Raw genomic sequence first — 27,900 nt, forward strand, 5'->3', positions numbered from 1 at the left:
GCACGGAAGCTGAAAGGAAGGAAACAGGATCCTCAAGGTGATGATAGTTCTCCAGATTATATCCGGCTGCTCTGGTGAACATAAGTCAGAGGCTCTCATTTTCCCTCACAACTCTGTTTTATCAGTATTTTACCCTCTTCCTTCCCTCTGCTTCTGCCTCAGATACAACTATGAATCACCCACCACCAAAGATCCCAAGGGGGCTGCTGAAGCCTGATCAGGTATGAAAACACTGGCACAAAGACAATACAAAAATATAAGATATAAGCGAAGGATTCTTTTCTGCCCATAAAAGGATATTTACTTGTCAGAAGCCGCCTCTGCCTGTCCCGTCTAGACACACAGTGGAGATGAAGGAGGTTCAGGAAAGGTGATTCTGATTCTTTTCATGTCCTGAGGTGGTATCATCTACCTGTGTGTTTCTTCAGTGCTAGGGGAAAGCTTCCTCACGGCCAGCTCGCAGAAGGGCAACTGACAGGCGAATCTGGCCCACATTCATGGTTGCTGTACAGCTATCTCTTCTATTTGCCTGGCCTCTTAACAGTTTACAAAACATTTTTACACATTTTATTTAGGAATTGTCACCACTGTACCAATTGGGTAGAGAGATTAAGGATTCTCTTTGGGATCACACAGCTATTTAAATGGTACTGCTAGGCCTTGAATCTGTATCTTTTCTCTCTTCAGTCCTACATTCTTTTCTCAATACCACATTAATGCTTGAGTTCCAGTACTAACAAAGTACACTTCTAGCATGTAACTACTGTTAGAATATGATTTTCCCTTCATTCTGAAAGGCAGTGAACACCCTTAAGGGTGGGCCAGAGTTGGGCCACGGGTATTTTGAGGTTAGCTTCGAGAGCGTGCCGAGGGTACAGAAAGGAGCACAAGTGCTAGGAACTCAGGCAGGCCCCTGGCCACACTGTTCTAAGAGAGGGACTCATATTTACCATGACCACAAAGACCCAAGACTCCATTTCTCTTCCTGAATAGGTCATTCCCTCTGCTCCCTGCTCTGCCAACCCAAAGGCACTCTCAGTTGTCATGTTTAATTTGTACACCTCTGTCACTCATAGCCCCCCATCCTACAAGCTCCCTCCCAAACCACGTATTTCTTTTGTACCCCAAGGGAAAAAAGTAAATAAAGAATAAGACTGGGTACTATAATTAGCAGTACTGATAAATACTGAGATAACTAGTATTTTTCAACAACCTTGCATTTTATAGATTAAAAAGTTGGGATCCTAGCAAACAGGATCTGCTGCCAAGATTTACTTACAAGATGGAGAAAGTGAGGCAAGGGAGTCGAGACTGTCCAGTGCTTCACAGAAGTCACTGGCGAATCTGGAAATAAACCTAGGATTCCTGACTCCTGCCCTCTCCTTCAGAGGGCAGGTGTATAAAACATGCTATAGAGATTACCAAGTGTCCTAAACTCCCCTCTTGGGTTTTATCAACTATCAAAATTTCCTAGCACAGCAGTGGACAGATCCACAGATCACTTCTGTGGTCTTTAACTTCTGTAACTTTTCTCTTGTTCTTCCCTGTAATAAGAATGTTTCTGGAAAGGATGTAACTAGCCACCTTTGCTTTTCCTAGGTGGGAGAAGAGTCCCCGGTAGGTCTCCACACTCATTTGACGTGGGAGCAGCTGGCATCTCAACTGTGTTAAACACAAAGGCCTCTTTACTTACTGCCACCTTCCCACCAGATGACAAAGATAGCCAGGAGAGGAGGTGGTGATCCACATTTAGATCCTTTTGAGTTAATTCTCTGGAGGATTAACCCAGGAAAGGCCAATTCCTTACCTTATCACTGCACATCATGCTTTCCTGTTGTGAAAACAGAAATGTTACTTAGGAGCCATGCTCAAAGCACCTCTAGAAATGAAAGCTACGCAGTGAGATGGATTATTTCACCTGGAGAATGAGAAAACATAATCCTTATTTTGAATAAAATCAGTTGACAACTAATTCGCTGTAGAATGCAGGATCACATACAGAGCCAGCAAAGCGTGAGCCAGATCAGGAGATGGAAAGGGCCAGAAGGAGGGCTCCTTGTTACCGAGAGTCTATCTGCAAAGCTCACACAACTCAACCCTAACAGCCCATTATCTTCAGCATACTTCTGAATTCATTTTCTTTTCAAGGTTCAGCCCTTTCCCTTTCTTTGGGGACAGGGACCCACAATTTTCTGAAACTCTGCAACATCTCCAGATTCTCTCTACTATCTCTTCTACAATTAATTTCAGTTCAGTCTTTTCTTCTAGTTCCTAACCTGTAAGTATGTCCCCCTTAAAGAAAACCTGGGAAACACAAGTCCAAATTTACAAGACAGATAAAACAGGGCTGGTCAATAACAGTAGATTAAAAAAAAAAAACACTATCATTTAAAGAAATAACTTACCAGAGTCCTTTAAAAATGGAAACCTGCCCAGAAACTTTAAGATCCACTAGAACTTCTTTATTTTAGCACTGCTTCAGAGGAAAACAAGGCCCTTCTCCATGTATCATTTTCTGTCTTTGGAAGCCTGAATAAAACTCACCTTCCTGAGAGAAAAATACTAATTGCAAAGTATGTAAACATTTAAAAAGTTGACTTCAAAAGCAGTTTTATCAAACACAAGAGATATCTTGTATTGTCCATATATAACTTTTTATTAAGAAAATGAACAAAATACATTCTTTCTCCATATGTACATTACATACAACATAATTCTACAACTGCAATTGTTTAGCAGATCACTCATTTATTCACAAAGCAGTGTTAACACAGTCACCAAACCTGCGATCAGAACATTACTTTTACTGAAAAACAAAACCCTAAAAAGTCCACACAGACTAAAAAAATAAGATAAAACAGGATCATGAGGGGAATGGGGAAGACTGCAGAACACACTCAACATAGCCCAACAATAACTTAGAACAATGATGTCAGGAGATACCTGATGCCCCAAAGCACTTCTGTTTAACAGCTCCTACTAGGTCACGCCAGCTGTTCCAGACTTCCCTCATGATTTCCATTTCTGATTTAGGGACTTTGAGGATACAGCCCCAATCCCATTTTGCTACAGAAGAGGAGGGTAAAGGAAGCAGTAGAACCCTGAAAGGTTGCAGCTTTTCCTCTCACATTAAGAAAAGGACTCTCATGAAATAAAAAAACTCCTGAATCTTAGCTGGAAACCAGAGAAATACACTGTTTTGGAGAGACATTTGCTAAGCATGGTAAGGGAACCCTTGTTTCAAGGACTTATTTATATTTACGTTCATTTAGTCGGTTTCTCTTTTGCTTTTCTCTGCTTTTCCTTTGTCCTTTTTGGGTATGGATTTAATTATGGTTATATTAAAAAGTCCATCTAAACAGAAAGCTCTTCATGGGTATGAATATGCTCCCAATGTCCATAATGGTGCATAAAGGGCTTAAAAATTAAAATCAGTCTTAGAGATAAAATTGCCAATGACCTGAACTCCCTACAGCTTTTGGGTAATATCTTACACTGCAGTTAAGACTTAAAAGACACATACTAACAGAATTATTTTCAGATTGTTTGTCTAGAAAAGGGCAATGCTCTAAAGGAATACAGTAAGGGTAGGCACAATTGCTTGCACCCCAGTCTTCCACACTTGTGGTAAAAGACAATGAGGAATGGCTGTGTCAATTTTTTAAAAAAGCTTTTTCTGGCTTTGTGTTGGATAACAGAAGGAAGTCAGGAAAAATAAATGAGTCTCATCGGTTAAATAATAGTGGCTTTCCTTCTTTAGACTTAATAATTTCCTATATTTCTATGTTAAACATTTTTATAATCATATAACGAGTAAATGTTATTATTTAAAAGTCTTATAAAAGATGTTTAACTGAAAGTCTCTGACTTTCAGATGAGCTGGCTGCTATGTCATATTTCCAGTCCAGGAGATGTTCTAAGACAGAGAAGGAGCTATCCATAGCATTAATAAGCAGACCCAGAAAGACAGATTTTATTGACTTTGGATAGAACTGTATCTTCCCTCTCAATCTAATTTCCAGTCCAACTTTGGTTTTGAGGATCTATCTCTACCTAAAGGGATCTTAATTTCTGGCCAATGAGTACTAGTTATCTGTAAAAGAGTTGACTTGAAAAAAATTCTAACATTTTCCCCAAACTGCATACACACACACACCCACCTACCATCTTTCCATTGAAAAGATGGATTAGTGTTAGCAAAACCAACACAAGAAAAGGAGGCCCTAAAAGCTTTCCTGTACTCTCTTTCTGAGGCTGCAGATTCAGCTACACATAGATTTTGAAGTGGTGACATGGAATAAATCTTTGAAAAGAAAAACCTATCTCCATAAAAGGATCTGTTCACAGAAAAATGTCTCATTATTTTGCAATTCTAAATTGAGCTGAAGACTATACATAAAGGAAAATTAATACTATACTATCTAATCTGTTCAATTCAAACAACATTTTACACAAGTCAAAAAAGCAATAACACAACCATAGCCTCTCTTGGCCAGGCTAAATGTAATGCTTAAGAAAGTAAGTCCACTGTGATTTCTCTAAATGTTTGGTTTACAACTGAGGGAGAAAACAATTTACAACTGTCATCAAAATCATTTTTCTGGGAAAGGAAAATATCTCAAAAAGGAGACCAAGTGCATGATTTTTAAAAACACCTATCTTCCCTACAGAAGACTACTTATATTTAAAATTTTGGACTTTGATATCCTACTATCAAATTTGGGGTTGGGCACACAAGTACTTTGCATTCAGTGCTCTTACAAGTATAGCTAATCTGTATGTGTAAATTTAAGCTAAGCCTTTACAAAGGTGCAAGTACCCTAAAACTTCTAAAGTAGGCAATTAAAAAAATGTTAAATTGTACAACCCTGTCCTCAGTTGCCCCCTTTATCTTAAGGAGGTAAATACAACAACTATACGGCAACATGCTGAAACAGTCACTTGCCAAAATCTGATGGTATGGCCCTGATGGTATAAAATCCTCTTCTTTGTTGCCAAATGAATTTATAAAGCTCTACCAGTTGCAATGGAATTAAACTAATTCTAGATACCTTCTCTAATTTAATTAATCACCTTACCAGATGTGGAGGAAACCTAAAGAATAAATCAAAACTATTAAATTCTTCTAATGCCAAGCCCAGAACTCATGTAGTTCTTGGCAAAGTAGAATAAACAGAGACCCTTCGGATTATGTATAATTAATTTATTTTAAAACATGGAAACTAAATTTGATGTCAGTTCAATTCTGTATGGGTTAGAAGTTAAACACAAGATGACAATTTTTCTTCCATTATAAAGGGCTAGAAAATGAACACCAACCAAATGACACTAGCTAAACTGTAACAAAGGCTTTCTTGAGATTTGTTAACAAAGAAGGTAAGCTCAAAATTGGCTACTTGAGCAATTCCTTAATCAAGCACAGAGGCCTGTTCAGTATGTCACACAGTATTTTTCCTTCCTGCAAATTAACCTGGCATTCATTAAGCACTGAGTGAAACTGAAGAATGATGATCTTCTTAGGCTGGTATTCGTGTGGCAGACCACTCAGGTTATCAAAAACTAACTGCTGCGAATGCTAGCATCCCAGATGGTACAGAGCTGTGTTGCAAGAGCTTAAACCCGATGAAAAAGCAAGTCCCCTGGAGTCTAAAAACTGCAAGTAAAACTGTTTTATTGCTGGTTTTCCCTCTGGATCTGCATCAAGGAATTGGCTGTATGTAAGAAGCTGTTGAGGATCCAGAGCCCATTACACTGGGCTGCCTGTTTCAAGATCTCTATCAGCTATTTGGGAGACGGTGAGAAAAGCAACCAAGCAAGAAATGTTGCTTTCCAAAGACTATTCAGAATAACTGAGCTTTGATCCCTTTTGATAGTCTTCTCAGCACTGGATTAAATTAATTTAGGGTTAGAAATGAAGAGCTTTCTTCCTCATTGAGATTTGTGGACCTTCAAATCCATGAGCAAAAAGCACCTATTTTTTCTTCTCTGCCATACACTCAATTGTCCTGTCTAGCTCTGTTCCTGAGGTTCAATATCTGCAAGTGAGAATGCCACAGACAGGCAAGATAGGATACTGCATACAAATGTTTAATAGTTCATTGAGATTGTTTGAAGAGCAGATAAAAAGGAAGACAAAGTATTTTGTCATTCCAAATGATACTTTACAACTGGTCTACTTCCCTACTAAACACTCTCCCCTTCTTTTGTTCTTGACCCATAGCTCTCAGATAACATCCATATAACATTCTGTTTTCTATCAAGCTAGGCAGTGTTAGAAGACATGATAGTATATTTGTAAAACTTCTTTCTAAATAATGACTCTACTGTGGAAGATAAACTAGAACTAACCTTGATTTTCATGTTTTTAAGTTGACTTGGAATCCAGTTCAAGACCTGTAACTTTAAAGTACTACCTAATAGAGAAAGACATGGAGTGACACGATCTCCCACAAGGGCATTTCTCTCTGCACCACCAGAAAATCTGACTTACTATAGCCTCCAATGACTCCTTAGGTTAGGGCTATAAAATCTATCGTCAAAGGATTGTCTGGGAATAAGATTCAGTCATTCAGAATCTGAGCTAAATTCACATTCTTAAGGGGAAGAGACATTTATTAGACGGCACTATTTTTACTTAAGAAAAAAAAACGAATGAATACCAGCAATTTTATAGCAATCAAAGCTATTCCTGATGTTTTATCTCAGAAATTGAAAGTCAATTCTTAACACAAATTCCAACTTTAGTAGAAAATCAATGCTACTCAGAGGAGGTGGGAGTAGGAAAAAAAAAATCTAAAAAACAGAGAGAAAAGACAATAGGCAAATGAAAATTCTGGTGACATGCTGAATTTCATAAGCTCTACTATGAAACTTGCACATTATCAACAGTTTTATGACTGTACTTAGTGCCAGGGAAAGCAGCCAACACTGGCTCCTCCATTAAAGCTGCTACAGCCATATTACTATTCCTCTAATTAAAATGATTCAAGTAGTTTTATAGCAGTCTCTAAAGGTTGTAAATTCTTTAATAATGCACAATTTTTAATTTCACTAATCTGTTGTCATAAACAAAGATAAAAGAGTATGTTTGCCTTAGAATGATTTTGACCTTTTCTTTGCAAGCATTACAGCACTTGTAAGCAATGCCACACAAAAACCTAGGAAGGGTAGGGCTAAAAAAAAGCCCAGAATAAAGTCAGATTAGCTAAGAAAAATAATGGAAACACAATTCATAGTATTTGGTGGGTAGGAAGAAATCAAGGCATTATATGTAATTTAAAAATAATCTATAAATAAAATCTCTTAAGATAGCATTTTTGGGGAAAAATAAAAGAGCATTTGGTGGAGAAATCAATAAACTACAATAATAAGTCCTCTCCAACAAAACAAACACCGGTGACTTCATTCAGCTGGTCTACTTGGCTCCTAATTAATTATTTCAACAAACTTTGAAACTCCCACCTTCAAATGAAATACCTCTAGACTAGAAGCTTTGCATAGCCATATCATTTCATCATTAATCCACATCACAGGGAAATATAGGCCATAGTAAAAAATCACAAAAGAATAATGTTATTTGACTAAGAAGGACTACAAACCTTTTGCCCGAAAGAACCCAAAGATCTAATCTACAACTATGGTCTCATGCAGACCCTCTATATTACTCTGCTAATAACTATAAACTTCTTGTGAGGGAGCCTGACATCTCAGATCAAGGACTATTTCAAGAATTTAAAACTTAATGAAAGTTCAGGTCAATTTCTACAAAAGGATGAAACTGCGTCAGAACATGTATTTTTAAGAAAAGAAGGTTTACAAAAGATTTTTTTTTATAGTTACATAACTTTGTTTAGAGTACACATCGTAATGATCCCCTCCCATAGAAATCACTTCAAACCATAATTCTCACTTGCTTTGCAACATTCAGCCAGCTAAAGAGTTAACACAACATTCACCCAGGAAATAATCAAATGACCCACAATTACCCAATGAATTTCATATAGTGTTAAGAATAATTATAGGGTAACATCTTCATGTAATTACCAGGAAATTGAGTATAATTCAGAGAATAAAATCAGGAACATACTCCAATCTAACTGCTCTTTGATTCATTAAGCATCATTCTCAATCTCTTACCAAATGATTAAGTGCCTCAAACAAGTTTCTGTTTGTAAATTAGATTTTAAAACTGTTTTATTACATGAAACTCTATTAATGTATCTCTAAATAGTGCTTTTTTTTTTTTTAAATAGCACTTTTAAGGCAGATGTGAAGAAATCCACTGGAAAGATAAGCTGGCAAACCATTTATACTCAAAAGATGTATTTCACCAAAGAATGTAGTTTTATGATCTTAAACAAATCACCGAACTCTAAACCTAACAAGCCTTTCCATGGTAAATCAGTGAATTAACTTTCCAATGTTTTCTATCACTTTTTAATTAGACACAGACAAGTCAGTTTTAATGAAAACCAGGTCTAAAAAGACAATCTTGCTAAAGATCAATACTGTCAGCTTTACCATAGAGTTAGGCACCCAAGTCTGAATTCCTTTGCTTCATAAGAGATTGATATGTTTGAATTAATCAAGCTGGCCACAAGAGGTCTCTGTCATTCCACAAAATGCAAATACAGTTTAGAGGTATCTTGTAAATCAGATAATTTCTCATTAGGTACAAGCACTGAAAATAATGTTAGAGATCTAGTGTATTTCTAGTTTAAATGATTTCTAGTTTGATATTCTGGAATAATATATTCCATCAGGAAAAAGAAATGGGAATGAACTTGAAGCTAGGGATAATGAAATCGAGCAAATGGTATCCCACTAATACATCTAAGACCAAGTGTTTCAATCTGGGACTCACTAAACTAGAGTGAAAGAATATTTAAGTAGTAAAGCATAGCTACTTGGCTACCTACCAACAAGGCATCTAAATACCAAATTAGATTATTTAGATTATAATATACTGCTAGAATAGAATACTTGGAAATACATGTAGATTCTCACTAAATATATAAACAAGTTTCAAATCAGCGTTCTGATGTGAAATGTGAGTTAATGTTTCAGTATTGGTCTTGGATATAATGAAGCCCTACATTCTCCTGTAATCATAACCAGCAGTGCCCCATTAAAGCTCCACGGTACAAATTCCGACTTACTGTGTCAATAACCTCTTAAATACAGTCTATGTCACTTAAGCAATACTAAATGGTTTGCTATGACTCAACGCCATTTAAACATGTTAGTGAAAAAAAATTCTGTAAGTGAAGAAAAGGGGAAAAGTTCCACTTAAAGTGAGGAAAGATGAAATTAGAACAAACATATGTTTAGAAAACAACTAGTGGAGAGTCAGGGAAAAATAAAAACAAGCAAAATTATTGAGGTAAAGAACAGAGTTTCCTCCAAATATGGAGCCTAAGGAACGAACGAAAAAATGACCCAAAAAAGCACTATAAAAATAAATGTTGGAGGGCAGCACAAGTCCATTTGGTTATTGTTTTTAAAGTGCCAGAATTCACAGTAAGCAACACTAGAGATTTTACATTTAGAAACTCTTACCAAGTTCTTCCCTCTCGATTCTATGATTTGAACCTGTTTCCATAAAATGAGATTCAATAGGCTACAATATTAGCAATATTACTATTTTTTGTTCTTGACTGTCATTCAGGGAAGCCTTTTTATGAAACTATATGTATGTAATTAGATTCTACTTACTTGTAAAGTCAATTGGTTATTCTGCAGCTACACAGTTTGGTACTAATTGTATTATATACTATATCTTTCACAAGGTAATGAACATATCTATTTGTTTAATAAATCACTACTGATTGCTTTGGGATGCCTGGAAAGACAAGGAGCCCAAGATTCAAGCCTAGAACTAGGACAGATATATTTCTATCCATCCCCAAATATCATGAAACCATGCAATAAGGACAGACTGAAGAGGGATCTCAAAGTCTCATTCCTATACACGAGATGTTTCCAAAGTGCAAAGCAATTTCTTCTTTCTTTGGTGAGGCCTAATCTTGCTACTTTAAATTCTCTAAAGTCATTCACTTGTAAGAGTCACTGGACTGATGGACGTTTATTATACTTATTCTGTTTTAAGCATGGTGGGTATCAGTTGCATACAGCACACTTTTTGACCAAATGTAAGCACTGGTCAGGAATAGGTTTCCTATGTGACATTCCACAGCATCACATGTAATGATACATATTTTCATCCTTCAAAAACACAAAACAAAACGGAACGGTGGAAAAGCTCATCTGCCTTTTAGTTTAATTAAAAAAAAATACTTGCACCATTATTTTTTTTTTTTTCCATTAAAAAGAGCCTGGTCTGTGTGCTTAATGAAATGCCTGTCAGTTGTATTCCCCTGGACAACTTAGAAACCATTATTCTTTAAAATACAGAAGCAGATGTAGGGAGCCAACGTACATAGAAATAAACAAACGCATCGCTCTGGAAATCCATCCTCCCAAATGAAAATGCTACAAAGAGCTAGCACAAGGAAGAAATGGAAGCCCTGGTTCTGCACAGCCCTACCAGGGGAAAGAGTCATTTTCTTCCAAAATTGCTACAAAGATATCAAAGAACATATTAATCACTACTAAAATCGTCCTGCTGGTAATTTTGAGAATGGCTCTTAAAGGTTCTGAACTATATTCTCTCCTCAGTTTAAGGTTTCTGTGACTCAAAGCTTTGAATATCCACTATAAAATATACCATTACAGAAATACTATATACCAATCTCAGACGAGTGCCTGGATCAATCTTGGGTTTCACTTTTTAGTTCTATGACAAGAAGCATAAATTTGAGCCCTCTGTTCCTCCTATTGTTTAATGTAACACAAGACTCTAGTCAACAAAGACACATGTATCACTTAAACATATATTAATTGCCCTATAGAACTATATAGAATGAAGGAAAGAGGTAAACAAATGATACATACCACTTACAAGCAGTTGTGTGATGCGAGGTAAAGTGAAATGGGAAGGAAGGAGAAAGAAGAAAGGCCAAACAACCCAACAACAACAAAATCACAACTCCTGTAGCACTGAGTCTGTGAACAGTGCTTACCTGCCCCAATTTTATAAAAATGAAATAAGAATCAGAAAAGGGTATACTGCCTGATTATTCTTTTATACTCATGAATTCTTAAAAGTTAAAGTAAGAAAAAATATATATATATTTAAATGGAAAGTATATCAATTCACTTTATTAGCCTAATTTAGGAATGGGATGAGGACTACAGGGTTGAGGTCAGGTATGAAGGAAGAGGGTTAAAATTTGTGACAGCAAAGATCCCTTCAGAATTCTGGTGCAGTCCTTGTTCACTGCAGCCTAATTGTCAATTAACAGAGTTGAAATCCAAAATACTGAAAGCAGACTCCTGTGCTCCATTTCTGTCCACAGACTCTTCAGTCACAGTGTGATGAGGTCCACCAGGTTGCCTTTAGGAGGAGTCATGCTGTCAGGAAAGAAATTTACTAAGGTGTCAAAGAGCTGAGTTCTTTGAGCATAGGTGTGATCCACATCCGAAAAGCCTGGTGAAGGAGAGATACAAAGAAACTCATCTACTGTGTTTAAAACCCAACATGTAACAGAAAAGCTACCTGAGAAAACCAGCAATGTATAATGGTAAAACCAAAAACAAATCAGGCTTTAAAACCAGATAAACATGGGTCCTGATCCCAGTTTTACTATCCAGCAATAGTCTTAGGTAAGGGAATCAGCCTTTCTGCAACTTTTTCTTCAACTGTAAATCTGTGGTAATCCTGTTTACATCATAGGTTTATCGTGCAAATTAAATGCAATTATGTGAAAACTATCAAGGAGAGTGACTATTAACTTTAGTTACTTTAGTAATTAATATTGATTTCTGTTCTCTTCCCTACAAGCATTTCCCTCTTCTAGTATATTGAGGAACTTTCATTCCTCTCTTCTGACTTTTTAATGCTTTGATCACTAAAATTTTTTTAATAATAAAAATATAATCAAAATGAAAGAGGTCTTTAGAAAGTAGTGTAAAGTCATTAGGGCTCTGAGAGCTGGAAGTGGTTTCAGAGAACTGAGTGAAAACATACATGCTTGAGGTTAAGAAATATACTTATACGTAGAATGGTACCTGGCACATAGTAGATCCCCTATTTACAGTACTATGCATCAGGCTCTATGCTAGGCACACATGTGAAAAATAGAGCACAAAGAACTCCTTTTATCTAGATGAATATCAGACAGTGAAAGATACTCTTAAAAGGTGAAGACCGCTGAACTAAAGGATTTTTTTCCCCTTTAACCTCTAGTAAACACTTAATTTTCAAGTTCACCCCAGCCAAGGAAATATTCTGGGAGATACCTCTTTCCTTTAGTCATCTGGCATATTGCTCCCAGCACAAATGAAGAATGAAAATGAACAAACAAAAGTCCTTTTTTGATTTTCTCCATTCCTGAAATGGCTGAGGCATAAAGCCATATTGAGTGCCACCAGAGACAAATAGTGCCAGAAAGTTGTATATGCCATGATACTCAGTGAAGGCTATTTCAAATTGGACAATTTTCATTCAACTTAGAATACAGTTTTAGATGCAATCTGCCTTTTTAATCTTGTAAAGAACATGAACAGAAAAGAACGATGCCAAGGATACCAGTTTCCTGAAAGGAAAATAAACAATGCCTCAAGAAAGGTACATTCCTATTAATTAAAAAATATATATATTATTTTAAGTGTGAGGGCAAGTGTTTACTCCTTTGAGACTTAAGGTTTTAACAAAGCCTGCTATCATATCATAGAATTCGAAACACTCCAAAATGTAAACAAAGGTGACCTCTGAATGATGACATTATATTCTTTTCCTATTTTATGTTTTTCTGAGTTTTCTAAATTGTTTTATTTTCAACTTACTTTGAAAAATTTCAAACTCACAGTAAAGTTTCAAGATTAGTACAACAAACATTCATATACATACACCCTTACCTAGATTAGTCAACTGTTAACATTTGCCACATATGTTCTCATTTTCTCTTGCTCTCTATGTGTGTATATATGCCCCACTCATACTTTTTCTGTGGAACTATCCGGGACTAAATTGTAGACATCTTCACCCCTAAATATTTGAGTTCATTTCACCTATGAATAAGAACAGTCACTTAAATAACCACTATATATTCAATTTAAGAAATTTAACATATATGCACTAATCTTTTTTTAGTCATTTTCCCCACTAATCTGAAATTCAACCCATGATCACTGTCTTTTTAGTCTGGAATAGTTCCTCAGCCTCTCTTTGCTTTTTTTTGTTTTTTTTTTTTTTGTTTTTGTTTTTTTAAATGACACTGATATTTTCAAAGAGTACAGAACAGTTATGTTGTAGAATGTGTTAAATTGGGGTGTCTGATTGCTTCCTCACAATCAGATTCAGTTTATGCAGTTCTGGCAAGGATACTACGTAAGTGATGCTGTGTCCTTCCTAATGCATCATCTTAGGAGGCACATGGTATGAGTGTGCCCTAATACTGAAGATGTTAACTTTGATCATCTGGTTAAGCTGGTGTACGCCAGGTTTCTCCAGTGTAAATGTGTTCTTTTCTATCTTTGCAATTAATAGAATATTGATGAGAAGATAGTCCAAAGCTGTGGAAGATAGTCCTTTTCTCTAAAAGATCTGCACTCAATGATTTTAGCATTAACTGATGATTCTTGTTAAAACAATTATTATTTATGTGATGCTGATTTTCTAACTCTACAATTACTTCTAGATTTATTGGATGACATTAATTGTAAAGAAGAGCTTTTCCTTTTCCTCCCTTCATTTTATTTCTGTTTGTGTTAGTATGTATTCATGAATCCTTTTCTTGTTTCAAAAGGTTATATTCATTCCTGTCATTCATTTTAATACTCACATGGTGTCCCAGATTTGAGGGCTCTTTTGAGCTGGCTTCTATGTCTTTTTGAAATGTCCCCATTACTTTTTGAGTACTTCCTTCCTTTCTGGCACAAGTAAGATATCCAAGCTCATCTTTACACAACTCTGGAATCAGCCATTTTCCCCAGGAGCCCTAATTCCTTTCAGTGGTGAACAATATTTAGAAACCAAGATCAGTTGTGCTAATTGCCAGAGGTGGTGGTGTTTCTAGGCCTATACATATATGTATGCATATTATATACAAAATAAAATAATTAGTCTATGCTTTTATTGCTAATTCAATTTTTTAAAGAAACTCACAGGATTCTTCCTCTCTCTATCCCATTCCTTATTCATATCTCCTTTCTCCTACTAGGAAAACCAACTCCCAGCAATCTCATATTAATTCATTTGCTCAACCTAAAATACACACAAAACAAGTTCTAGAATTACTATACCCAAACCACTACCAACAAAACTCAAGATTTCCTTGCTTTTATGGTCATTAGAGTATATTTCACTGAGAACATATAGTCTAAGCTGTGCTTAAAGAGGTTTAATTCTCCTTTTCCTCCTACTATGTGAGCATGTTACTAATTTGATAAACATGTTTGTTTCTGTTTGTATTCAACTTTAGAGCTTTTCCCTTGTCTTATTTTATTTGTAAAAATGTCACGGTACATTATATTTTTAAGATAAAATATGGATTCTGTGATAGTACTCTATGAAAATAATTTCTTCATGAGATCAAATGATTTAGGAGGGAAGGAAACAAACACAGAATCCCTACTACTCACTAGGTTTTTTATGTGTATGACCACATTTCACTGTCACAGAGAACAACGAAGCAATTATCACAAACTCTAATTTAATGAGACAACTTAGAGAGATTCAGTAATTTAATAAGGTATCACAGTGAGTGAAGGAAGAGAATGGAGTGTGAGCCCATGTCTGTCTGACTCCAAAGGCCATTTATTTATTCTCATTAACTAATATTCATTGAGTGCTTATTAAATTGTATACAATGTGCTAAGTTCATTTAACCCTCAAGAAAACATCTATTTTTATTCACCATTTACCAATGAGGAACTTGAAATTTATACTATCCTTAGATGAATAGTTAAATTATGGTAGATCCTTACTATGAAATACTGTGTATCATTTAAGAATACAATAAATCTAGTACAGTTTCATGCAAACATCTCTAAGCCACATCATTAAATTTTAAAAAGTTATGTGGAGAATACATGTTTTTATACTACATAATGAATAAAACCAGAGCACACAAAAACATACATCTGAGCATGTGCATATATACAGTCTATCCTCATTATTCAGATTCTGTATGTATGCATTTGCCCACTCACTAAAATCTGTAACTTCAAAATCAGTATCTGTGGCACTTTTGTGGTCACTCAAATACATGCACAGAGTGGCAAAAAACTTGAGTCACCACATGCATATGTTCTCAACTGAGGTCAAACTAGGTAATGCTCTGCCTTCTTGTTTCAGCTCTCATACCAGAAACAAGCATCCTTTTCACAGTCTATTTGGTGTCATGTTCTTCACATCTTGTGCTTTTTGTTGGTGACTTCACTGCTTTAAATGACCCCCAAGTATAGTGCTGAAGTGCTGGCTAGTGTTCCTAAGTGCAAGAAGGTTGTGATGTCCCTTATGAAGAAAATACACGTGTTAGATAAGCTTTGTTCAGGAATGAGTTACAGGGCTGTTGGTTGTGAGTTCAATGTTGATGAATCAACAATATATAAATAAGGTGTCTTTCCACTTATATGTTGATCGGTTGACAAAAAGGCTGTGACAAGAGTCTCACAGGAATCTAATTCTGTATCTTCATAGGAGCTATGGGTCAGTATTTACCAACTTAGTGTTACAGGTGACTATACGGAATATTACTGTGAATAATGAGAGTCAACTGAATCTGTATGTCTGTGTGCATGGTTGTGTGTGTGTGTGTGTGTGTGTGTAAAGATCTTCCAGATGAGTGGTTACACTTGAGGGAAAGGGACAGAGATTGAGGGAAGTTATTCAAAGAGAATCTTAAACTTTATCTATTGTCAGTGTTTTTAAAAATATACATTAAAAATGGGTGGGGCTCCAGGAAACTCATCAACAGCAACATGACTACTTAAATGATAGAGCTAGGACAAAGAAGGTCATACTGATTCTAAACCTCATGTTCCTAATCACTGTTTCCCTCACTTCATTTTCAACATACAGCTGAACGAGGAACTTGTCACTCAGTAATGCAAACTGGTGAAGCTCCATGACAGGTAGTATAGTTAGTGATTAAGAGAATGAGCTCTGAAGCCATACTACTAAGCTGTGAATCTTGGTTTTGTTACTCACATAGCACTGTTCCTGGGCAAATTACTTTAGCCTCTCTGCATTCCAGTTTCTTCATATATAAAAGGTCATACTAGTGCTACTCCATAGGGTTACTATGGAGATTAAATGAGTTATAACATGTAGTGTTTAGAATAGTACCTGGCCCCTCAGTGAGTGCTCAATAAATATTAGCTATCACTTTATCACTACTACTATGACTAAAGACAATGACTGTTCTAAAAGAAAGTGACCTATTAGGAATATACTTTTAAGTTAACATCCTACACAGATTAGGTAGCTTTTCCTATTTATGGTAAAGAAGAAATAGCAAGAATTCTCATTTTCTTCCTAGACAGAAGTTTCTTTGTTTATTTCTAAAATAAACTCTATTACATAAAAAACACCTGTAAACATGTGACCTACAGACAGGAGTTTGAAGAAAGTATCTTGCTGAAATCTAAGTTTGGCAGATTAAGCAAAAGAATAAAAGCTAAAAGGGGACAGTGAATGATGTGAAATTCGTAAGGCTCCTCATTCACAAATGTCAACACAGTACCAAAGAGCACTGAACTTTAGACTTAAAATATTTTAAACATTTGTCTGAATTTATACTTGCACATCACACTGGACTATAAAACTTCTAAGGAGAGGTGTGAAGATCAAAAAAGGCATTATGTTTCTACAGACCAGATTTTCCCTGTCACATACCTTGCTGAAAATGTCCTCTTAAAATTAGCAAAATGTCTGAGTTCAAGTTAAAAAGTGCTGACAACCACCAGAAGCTCTAGGCTAAACATCCCCAAAGGTTATTTTTCTCTAAAGTCAGTCATTTTTCAAAACTAAGATGATATCAGCTGTTTATAAATCAGTTTCCATCTTTCTAATTCTTTAAATTACATATAACATTAGTAAATAATTTTATTCAATTTTACAAGATTAAGATAAACTGGGTTAATCCCAAAGGGCGTCCGAAAGTTTGGCTGAAGCAATTTTTTGGAATGAATAATTTATAAAATGAAATATTCAGTTATCTGTACATGAAGGGTGTATACATCTATACATAAAGTAACCTATTAGATTTCAGGGTGGGGTGGGTGTATAGCTCAATGGTAGAGCATATGCTTTTGGCATGTATGAGGTCCCAGTAGCTCCAACAAAAAAGAAAAAAAGATTAAAAAAAATAACCTATTAGATTTCAATTCTAAATGAAGTAAAGATAAAACAATCAGAAAATGAATGAGAATAAGATCCAGGTACTCTAAACAGGCATGAAACCTTGTGAAAAGTACTTTTTGCTTGTAAGTAATATATCAAATTTTTCCTTATAAAAAGAGTAATCAACCTGAATTTGTTCATTATCCAAATTCACCAAAGTTAGAAAGAAGATTACATTTTAAGGCAAGTAGTAACAGTAGTACCCTGTTGAACGGAGCACTTACTGAGGATTTTATTTTGCTGTCTTTCATAATTATTTAATTTTCTCAACAACTTGAGGTAAGTACTCTCATTACCTCCATTTTATAGGTGAGGAAGTAAATGATTAGAAAGGTGACTTGTTCTAAATCACTTTTAAAACTGGCAAGTAGCAGAGCTAGTATATGAACCTGGATTCTGATTCTTAACCACTATATTACACTCATCTCTTAATTACTAAACAAACTGCCTCTCTTTAGACAAGGCAGGAAACAAAATCCCACAGAAATTTTTCCCTTTTTATATTTTTTCTATTGTGTTTGTACTGATCTCAGTGTATCTGAGGTTTGTTTAGAATCCAAGTAAAACAAACTGTTCCTGAAAAATATATTACTAATAGTGAATAGGGCAAAAAAAGAAAGGAATTAAACTAAAGGTAAACTATTTGCTGACACCAGTCTAACATATTTAAATGACTGCCAAGAAATTCTTGTTCTAAAGCCTAAATATAAGTCAGCCAGAGACATTTTAGTCCTGTTCACCAATAAAATAGAAACAATGGCTCTGGATTGCAGTATCCACACACCTATCAAGGCACACAGTCATTCAAATGAATGTCTATGTGCAAGTTCCCAATTCATGTATCACTAAGTCTCTGTTTCAAATGGACAAAATTCAAAATGGTATGAACTTTCTAAAATAATTCTTATACCTAGATTCTCAACCTCAGGGTTGAGATTTTTAACAACCTGAAAATATTTTTTAAAAGCCTTTGAGTTTATGGAATAGTGGTAAACAATTATGTAAATTTTTAGGAGAACCTATCAGAGTTTTGTTTTATAGCACTCCACTCAGTCCTGCCCTGTGGAATCCTACACATTCTGGAATTAGAACTCAGGACTGGAGTTGCCTTGATCACTAGAGACATCTCAGTTACTTACTTACTACAGAAAAAGAAAGGGCAAGACCCCAAGAAACACTGCTAGTCTTTCCCATACCAGTGAAAAACACCAGAATTATATATCTGTTATTTTTCCTTTCAGGTATGCTTCACCTTTAAGAGACAAAAGGACAAACAATGAAAAAAATTAAACCGATATTCCAAAGTGTTATTTTATTTCAAAGATATAAGTATTACATTACATATGCTGGAAAATTTCAATACTGTTGCTCAGCTCCAAGGCAAGTAACAGTCCCAGCATTAATAAGATTAATAAGCAGTCACTATGTAACTGCATTTTATAAGGACAAGAGGAAAGCTGTAAATTCCCAAACTTCTGACTAAAGCTCCATATTCTGGAACTTCTACAGACTCCCTACTTTATTACAGTCTAGTTTAACTATTTTAATAATTCATTAATACTAAATGAGAGTACTACTAAGTGAACACTGATGCCCATATCTGGAATGTCTGAGTAACAGTTGAACAATTGATATCAACATACAAAAATTACCATCTTCAGGAAAGAGATAATTCATTTCTCTGCTCCCAAACATTCATTTCATTGCCCACCCCACCACCATTCTGTTGACACCACACAATTCCACAAAGAACAAACTAAGAGGAAAACAGTTCAACCAACAAGTGTTATCTCATGGTAAGTGTGTATCAGTAATACAGCTTGCATTACAATGCTATACAATTTTATTAACTTTGATCAGGCTCCTATTGCCATCAGTTTGCATAGTAACCCAGCAATTGGTGTAACGGGAACTGCAAACTGACTCAAACTGGTGACTGATGCTTGGAAAATAACCCTGTAGCAGGTTATCAGAAATTTTGCATTCTACCTTGAAACTTGCTTCATCTGTTTGGATGACATCTCATCTGATGTTTTATTTAAAAGAAATCAAAAGCCAACCTCCCGAATGCTAGGGCATATGGCCCAATAAACTACACAAGAATACTTACCTAGAGCTGTGAAATCTGAACCAGATTTGAACAGAGCTGAAGCTAGGAGCTGAAACTGTAAAAGAAAAATAGAAGCAAATTAGCTAGGTAAGCACATTGGAGAAAAATAATTTCTGTAATTTTGAACATTTATTAGCCACTGGATGTCTCTACATGTGTTGTGTAAGTTTATTCACCAGAAAGTGGCAAGAAGAACACAGTATCTAGATTAAAGAACATGCTGACTATTTTTCTGGACTACTATTACCATTTTCCAAAATACTAGACCAAGTCCCGGAATTATTTTATTTTAAAGATATATTAAAATACGTATTTATTAAGGAGTAACAGGTCAACTGAAATAAAAAATTTACTATCAACTGACCCAGCAATTCCACTCCTGAGTATACATCCAAAGAAAATGAAAACACTAATTTGAAAGATACATGCACCTCAATAGTCTCAGCAGCATTATTTATAAAGCTTGATATGGAAGCAAACTAAGTGTCTATCAACAGATGAATGGATAAAGATGTGGTGTATATATATATATATATATATAATGGGATACTATTTAGCCATAAAAAATGATGGAATTCTGCCATTTGCAACAAATGGATCAATCTGGAGGGTATTAAGCTTAGTGAAGTCAGACAGAGAAAGAAAAACACTGCATGCTATCATTTACAAGTGGGACCTAAAAAATAAACAAAAGAATGACTATAACAAAACAGAAACAGACTCACAGATACAGAGAACTAGGGGTTACCAGTGGGAAAGTGGAAGGGGGGAGGGGCAATATAAGGATAGGGGATTAAGAGGCACCAATTATAAAATAAACAAGTTACAAGGATACATTGTACAGTACAGGGAATTTAGCCAATATTTTATAATAACTTTAAATAAAGTATAACCTATAAAAATACTGAATCACTATGCTGTACATCTGAAACTAATATATTATAAATCAACTATACTTCAATTAAAAAAAAAAAGAAAAATAAAATAACTCATTTAGGCCTCTATCATGTACAGACTGGTGCCCTGTAAACAGTTACTGAACTTTTAGTAGATATGCATTCTCACTTCAAAAATAAGTATATGCTACTGTAAGATACCTGACATCTCTGCTGTACAAATCAAACTCTGAGGAAAAAGCATGGTTATTACATATAAGTCATTTCTAAATTACAACTTAGATTGGTATTCCACATGTACATGTCATGTATAATTATACTATTATATAATTATAAGGGCTTACCTTCATCACACTGAAAAAAATGTAATAAATGTTGATTAGATTCCCACGCTAGCCAGTTAGTTTAAGTTAGACAATGTAAATGAACAATAACAAAATAAAACAGGACAAAACTATTGCATTGCTGGTACTTAACAAATTGGTAAAAATATAAAAATTTAGGAGAACTATTTATATTTATCTTGAACGAGGATTCTGGAAAACAGGCAAGTTAAAGGAAGGAATAAGAATAGACAAAAGACTGTATAGCACAGGGAACGATGTTCAATATCTTGTAATAACCTTTAATGAAAAAGAACATGAAAATGAAAAACGTATGTATACGCATGACTGGGACACTGTGCTGTACACCAGAAACTGACACATTGTAACTGACAATACTTCAATTAAAAAAAAAAAAAAACAAATGAACAGAATCTCAGTGGAATTACTTGGCATTTTGCAAGGCTTGAGCGGTTGATACCACTGATTTCTCAGGATTTATTTTACACCTATGCTTGTAGTGTTTAAAATTTCAGGTATAAATCACCTGACTAATGATCCTTTGAATGTCAGAAACTGGACCAATATCAGTTAGAAGTAACTAAGTAAGAGTTAGAAAAAAAGGAAATGAAAGGAAGAGTTAAAAACATAATGGAAGTTCTTCATACATTCTGTATCAGTCTTCTGTCAGATATATCTACTGCAAATATTATTTAATCTGTGGCTTGCCTATTTTTTTTACAATGTCTTTTAATGAGTAGAAATTTTTTGCTAAAGTCCAATTTGTTAAGTTTTTTCTTTTATGATATGTGTCTTTTGTGTCATGTCCAAGAAAGCTTTGCTTATTCTGAGGTTGTAAAGATAATCTGTTTTCTTCTTAAAGCTTTATTGTTCTGGGTTTTATATTTAGATCCATAATCCAGATTAAGTTAATTTTTATGTAAAGAGTGAGACAGAGGTTGACATATCCAGTTATTTAGCACCATTGTTAAAAAGACTTTCTTTTCCCCATTAGATTTGGCATTCTGGTCAAAAAAGCCGACTGATGGCACATATGTGAGTCTATTTCTAAACTCTGTTCTGTTTTATTGATCTATTTGTATATTCTTAAGGCAGTACCACAGCACCTTGATTACTATGGCTTTATACAGAGTCCTGAAATCAGGTAATAAGTATGAAAACTCCAACTTTTTCTTTTTTCAAGATTGTTCTGGGTAGTCCAGAGCCTTCTGCATTTCCACTAAATTTTAGAATTAGTTTATTTCCTCAACAACAACAAAGAATCTGAAACTGGCTAGGATATTAACAGGAACTGCATTAAATTAAAAACCAATTTAAGGGGAAGGGGCATTTAAACAATTTTTAGTCTTTTAATTCATAAATGTGATTTATCTCTCCATTTATTTAGGTACTGTTTAATTTATTTCAATATACTTATTACTGCATATTTGATTATTTTTTGATAATATAAAGAAGTTTCAAAATTTCATTTTCTAAGTGTTCATTGCTAGTATAAAAATAATTGCTTTTTTACCCTATTGACTTTGTATTCTGCAACCTTGTTAAGTTCAATTATCTTAGTAATATTGTTTCATACACTGCATGGGATTTTCTATGTACACAATAATGTCATCTAAAGACACAAACAATTTTACTTCCTCTCTTCAAATTTATATGCTGTTTATTTCTTTTTCTTACCTTACTGCACTAGCTAGAACTTCTGGCACAATGCTGAACAGAGGTGTTGACAGCAGGTACCCTTTCCTTGTCATAATCTTAGGGAAAGAGTTTAATGTTTTACAGTTAAGTATGGTACTAGTTGTATGTTTTTCATAATGTCCTTTATGAAATTTCTTTATTTTTGCTTTAAGAATTTTTATCACGGGGGGAGGGTGTAGATCAGTGGTAGAGCACATACTTAGCATGCACGAGGTCCTGGGTTCAATCCCCAGTATCTCCATTAAAATAAATAAGTAAATAGATAAAGCTAAATACCTCCCCCGACCAAAACCAAAATAATAAATAAATAAAATTAAAAATACTATTTAAAAAAAAAAAGAATTTTTATCATGAATGGATATTACATCCTGCCACAAGCTTTTCATTACTTATTGAGATGATCTGTGATTTTTTTCCTTCATTCTGTCAATGTGGTGAATTATACTGATTTTCAAATGTTAAAGCAAACTTGTACTCCTAGGATAAACCCTCTCTTGGCCACTGTGCATTAATTAACCTTTTTATATATTGCTGGATTCAATTAGCTAAAATTTTCTTAAGAATTTCGTATCTGCATTCATGAGGCGTATTGGCCTATAATTTTTTTGCCTGTAATGTCTTTTTTGGGTTACTATATCAGAGTCAAGCTGTTTCATAAAAGGATTTAGAAAGTGTTCTATCTTCCTCTGATTTCTAAGAATCTATACAGAATTGGTATTTTATTTTCTTCCTTAAAGGGTTGACAGAATTTCCTGAAATAGCCATCCAGGCCTAAGAGTTTTCTTTGAAAGTTTTCCATCAAAAATTCAATCCCTGTCTGTAATTGATATGCAGTTTCTTAAGATTTCCAAATTCCTCTTGTGTCAGTTTTGGTACATTGCATCTTTCAAGAAATTTTTCCATTTTATCAAGTTTCTGAATTTGTTGACAAAATTGCTCATATCTTTGTGGTACCCTTTTAATGTATGTAGGGTCTGTAATTATTTTCCCTTTTCATTTGTGATATTGATAGTTTATGTTTTTTTAAGTCTTGCTAGAGGTTGACCAATTTTAGTCACCTTTTCAAAGAATTAACTTTTCACATTTTATATTTTTTTCTATTGTTTCCTATTTCACGAATTCCTATCTTCTACTATTTAGGATTTATTTGTTCCTCTTTTCTAACTTCTAAGATGAAAGATAAACTTTATTGGCTCTACATACAGAAGGATGGGGAGAAAACAATTGAATTTTAACAATCTAATTAAGTAAATAGCACTGATATGTACCAATCTAGAATTTTAACAGTTACTAAGTGATAGCACACAATCTGAATAAAATCAGACCTCTTCCCCAAACTTTAGACTTGAATATCCAACTATCACCTCAACACCTCAAGTTGGCGTTTCACAGGCATCTAAAACTAAACATATGCACAGCTAAACTCCTAATTCCAGTCAGGAGTCCCCACCTTCTCATTTCAGTTGATGGTAACTTCATCCTTCTAGTTTTTCAGGCTCAAAACTTTGGAGTCATTTCTTTCAAACCATTCATCCAATCTGTCATAAAATTCTATTCTACCTTTAAAATATATTGAGAATCTGATCTGTTTTACTTCTCATCATTTCTACTGCTACTACTTTGGGCTGAACGACAATCCCTCTTGCTTAGATTTCTACAACCTCCCTCATAGGTCTTTCTGCCTCCATCCTTGCTCCCTAGTCTATTCTCAATACAGTACTCAGAGTGATCTAAAATATATTGCAGATCATATCACTCCTCCGCATGCACAATAACCTGTATCAGCTCCTATTCAGTCAGAGTAAAGCCCAAAGTCCTAACAATGCTTATGAAGTCATTAACAATTTGTTCTGTCAACACCTACACTTACCTCTCTAACCTCATCTCTGACTACTCTCATTCTCCTTACTCTCTACTCCAGCCACAGTGGCTTCTGTGCTCTTCTAAACAAAGTCAAATGCTCCCATCCTAGGGTCTCTATTCTAGCCCTCCCTTTGCTAGGGATTATCTTCTCCAAATTATCTACTTAGATCACTCTCTCAAATCCTTCAAGTCTTAGTGCAAATCAGATTTCTAAATGAGGTCTATTATGATTATCCTATTTAATACTGTAACTGCCTGATTCTTACCCCTTATATTTCTTTATTCTTAATTTTCCTATAATTTAATTAATTCTAACATACTATATACTTTGCTTTTTAATTTTCCTATAATACTTATCAAATGCTAATGTACTACATAATTTGCTCATTTAATATGCTTATTGTTTCCACCCACTAGTACATAAGTATTTCCTGAGCAGGTATCTTCATTTAGTTCACTAATGTATCTCTCGCACCTAGAAGAATGCCTGGCATATTGTAGGGACTCAACACACGTCTGTTAAATAAATGACACCAGTACTATGGAAGCTCAGCAGAAAGAGAATTAATATAAAATGTGTAATACTGGCTGAAAACTTGTTTTTCTTGTTCTTTCTTTATTACAGAATCCACTTTGAAAATGGTAGAATTGGTTTAGGCATCCTCTTCCTGGCCCTTTTCTAGGAAAAAATATCATTTTCACAAGCTTTATTATAGGCTTATCACCAATTTAGAACCCATGTTCTGGAGACTGGAGGAAAGCAAAGAATTATTTGGCATATAGCTGATAGTCCACAATCATGTCCCCACTAACAGGGATAATGATAAAGATCATGATAACCACTCCCCTAAAAAAGAGGAGGAAAGTCTAAAAGCCACTTTAAGTTGCTGATAAAAATCATTGAATATAATTAAAATTTTGTAAAACATACATAGAGAATAAATAACAAGCCACTACAGAAAATAAGTATCAGTAAGACCTTTCTTGATAAGTGGAATGATTTCTTATAAGGAAAGCAAAGGCCTATATGTCTCATTAACAAATACTATAAGTAGATATATATACTAGAACTGTCACCAACAGATTTCTTTCCCAAAACAAAAGTGGTTCACACATTTTAAAACAAAATAAAAATCTTAAAGACCAGTAATTCTCAATTTTAGGTGTGTTTTCAGTTTTCTGTTATAAAAGAGCAGACAGAGAAGAATCTTAGAGTGACAATATTGTTTTGAAAAAGTTCTAAAGTGATTCTGATGTTGACATACACACACACAACATCATTTTTATTAACTTCTACTGAGGCTAAACAACTCTTGATATATTAAAGCTTTTAAGAAATGGAATGGAAGTCTGTGACATGTAAAATCATAAATTGATACTATTTAGAAAAGAGAAAATGAGAAAGTCACTACCAAAATTCTTCAAATGACTGAACTTGAGATACCTCTCTGCCCTGGTTTTTCCCATTAGCTTAGCTTTAAGAACAAACTGTCTGTTTTCTTTGGCCTATTTGCAGCTCACACAGCTGAAATTATTTACTCTGCAATACTTGTTTTGTTTTTAAAAAATAAGAGAAAAATGAGTGTTCTCCAATTACAGCAATTTTAGATAGACTATGGTGAAAACAAAAGAAAATCCATTTATAACTCTCAAACGCATAGTTTAACAAAATGAAAATTAATGGACTCTTCACAACTATGCTCAATTAATAAGCCATAACAGATTAAACCAAATATATTCTGCTACTTGGCAAACCTACGATAATTTTCCTTATTTTAGATAGTATCAAATTGACTGAAGACTCAATTCACGTCAAAAGACAATTAACTATCCCCTTTCAGGTGGTTTTCAAGTGTGTTCTGGTGATTCACTACCTAGTGAAGGATTGTAACCAATACTGAGTAAGAGAAACATGGCTTATTTTCATAGCAGGCAACTATGAAAGAGTATTTCTTTGTTTTGGTGCCAAGGACATGCAGGCTCTATTGCTTGAATGTAAAATGAACCTAGTGCCTGAAAGTCATTCAAAAATCTGAAACCTGTGTCAATGCTGAACAGAGAAAAACACTGCTTGAAGTTGCTATCACAAAGTCGAAGCAAAGCAACAGCTAACAGGGAAATAGATGTAAGGAATAGAACTACATATAATCACCAGTTCTGAGACTGTAAGGTAAAATGGATTGCAGTTCAGATGTTGCTAGATGAACTATGAACAAGAATAGTTGGCAAAAGGAAAAAATGACAAAAGGAATCTCAGAAGTTAGTAGGAAGAGAGGCTGTAAGACCATAAAACTCACTGCAGGTGTATTTACACACTGTGGCTAAGCAAATATGCCCTGGGAATATTAAATCTTCATTAACAGTTGCTTCCATCCCATGTTATGTAACAACAACAACAAACCCTGAAAAATAATGATTGATTACTAATTTCTCAAGCTTAGGGACTACTGATGAATAAAGTTAGCAGCCTATGGTCAAACCATACCACTGCAAAATTCATATAAACTAAGTTATCAAACCACCAAGGATTCTACTCCCACCAATCTCTCCTCACTTTCTCCTTACAAAAAAAGGAGTGTTCTTTCTTTTCTTTTAGGGGATTTTGGTGTATCGATAGAAAAAGTGTATGTAATCCTTAAGTAAAAAAAGCACAGTACTATGGAAGAAGTGAAAATTTCAATTTCCTTCCCAGTACAAAAACTAACATCTAAGTTAAAACTTTGTATCTAAGAATCCTTTTCTGAATGGATCATGGGTTCTTGTGAGACCTGAATCTTACAGAATTACATAGAAATATGTCCATTCAATTTTTATTTCATCTGCTCTGTACCATTTTTAAGATTTTAAGTGTTATACTTTCCTCATTCTCTTTTAAACACCCAACAGCAAAATCAACAAATGTAAGTTAGAAAGACATTGTAAAAAAAATGTTCAATTTCTGAAGTTTATTACCACATTTACCTCTTTTGTCTCTTCTGGGTCTGAATGATCCACAGTTATATAAAGATCGTTTTGTAAATATTTCAGAGCACTAAGGGGATCCATTTGGGCCTTTTCTTCAAACCTAGAAAATGTAAACAAGAATAATAATTGTCTGGAGTCATGAGAAAACATCAGAAATGTCTTTCAGACTTGGAGTGAAATACTGTGTCTGAGGAGATACCGTGGCTATCTAAAAAACCCTGTGTTTAAGAATCCATAAGTAAGAATACACATATATAGATAGTATACATGCAGAGCTCCCGGGGATGTAATGGCAATGCCTGTGGTGGTGTTAGAGACTGGATAAGAGCACTTCCCATCTTCCTGTTAAAACTATAAGCTAAGATTAAGTCAACTACAAAACATACTGAGTATGTCAAATATTTTACATAACAGAACTGCAAAAGAGCCAAATGTCTTTCATAAAAAAACAAGTAGACAGAATTAAAATACTTTCTTAGATTTGCATAATATACTTTCCACTGGAGGTACTTAACACTTTAGAAACCAAAATGAGTATGGTTTCTTCCAATGAGTATC

General features: G+C 34.6%; 1 protein-coding gene across 5 annotated transcripts in view; it reads right to left on the minus strand.

Moving 5' to 3' along the window:
* Nucleotides 1-11,198: 11,198 nt before the first annotated feature.
* The window catches only part of MKLN1 (muskelin 1), a 312,347-nt gene continuing 295,645 nt past the window's right edge, over nucleotides 11,199-27,900 (minus strand). For 3 of the 5 annotated variants that reach the window (XM_074367050.1, XM_074367052.1, XM_045511055.2), the window contains 3 exons: nucleotides 27,340-27,442; nucleotides 19,578-19,632; nucleotides 11,199-11,548 (listed from right to left, as the gene is read on the minus strand). In XM_074367050.1, coding sequence (XP_074223151.1) covers nucleotides 11,427-11,548; nucleotides 19,578-19,632; nucleotides 27,340-27,442 — 280 coding nt within the window. In that variant the 3' untranslated portion in view covers nucleotides 11,199-11,426. Of the gene's footprint in view, nucleotides 11,549-12,978; nucleotides 13,132-13,904; nucleotides 14,068-19,577; nucleotides 19,633-27,339; nucleotides 27,443-27,900 lie in introns of all 5 variants that reach the window. The other 2 variants (XR_012508086.1, XR_012508085.1) reach the window with 2 other exon arrangements.

Source organism: Camelus bactrianus, chromosome 7 (assembly GCF_048773025.1).
Source record: "Camelus bactrianus isolate YW-2024 breed Bactrian camel chromosome 7, ASM4877302v1, whole genome shotgun sequence".
NCBI classification, from domain to species: Eukaryota; Metazoa; Chordata; class Mammalia; order Artiodactyla; family Camelidae; genus Camelus; species Camelus bactrianus.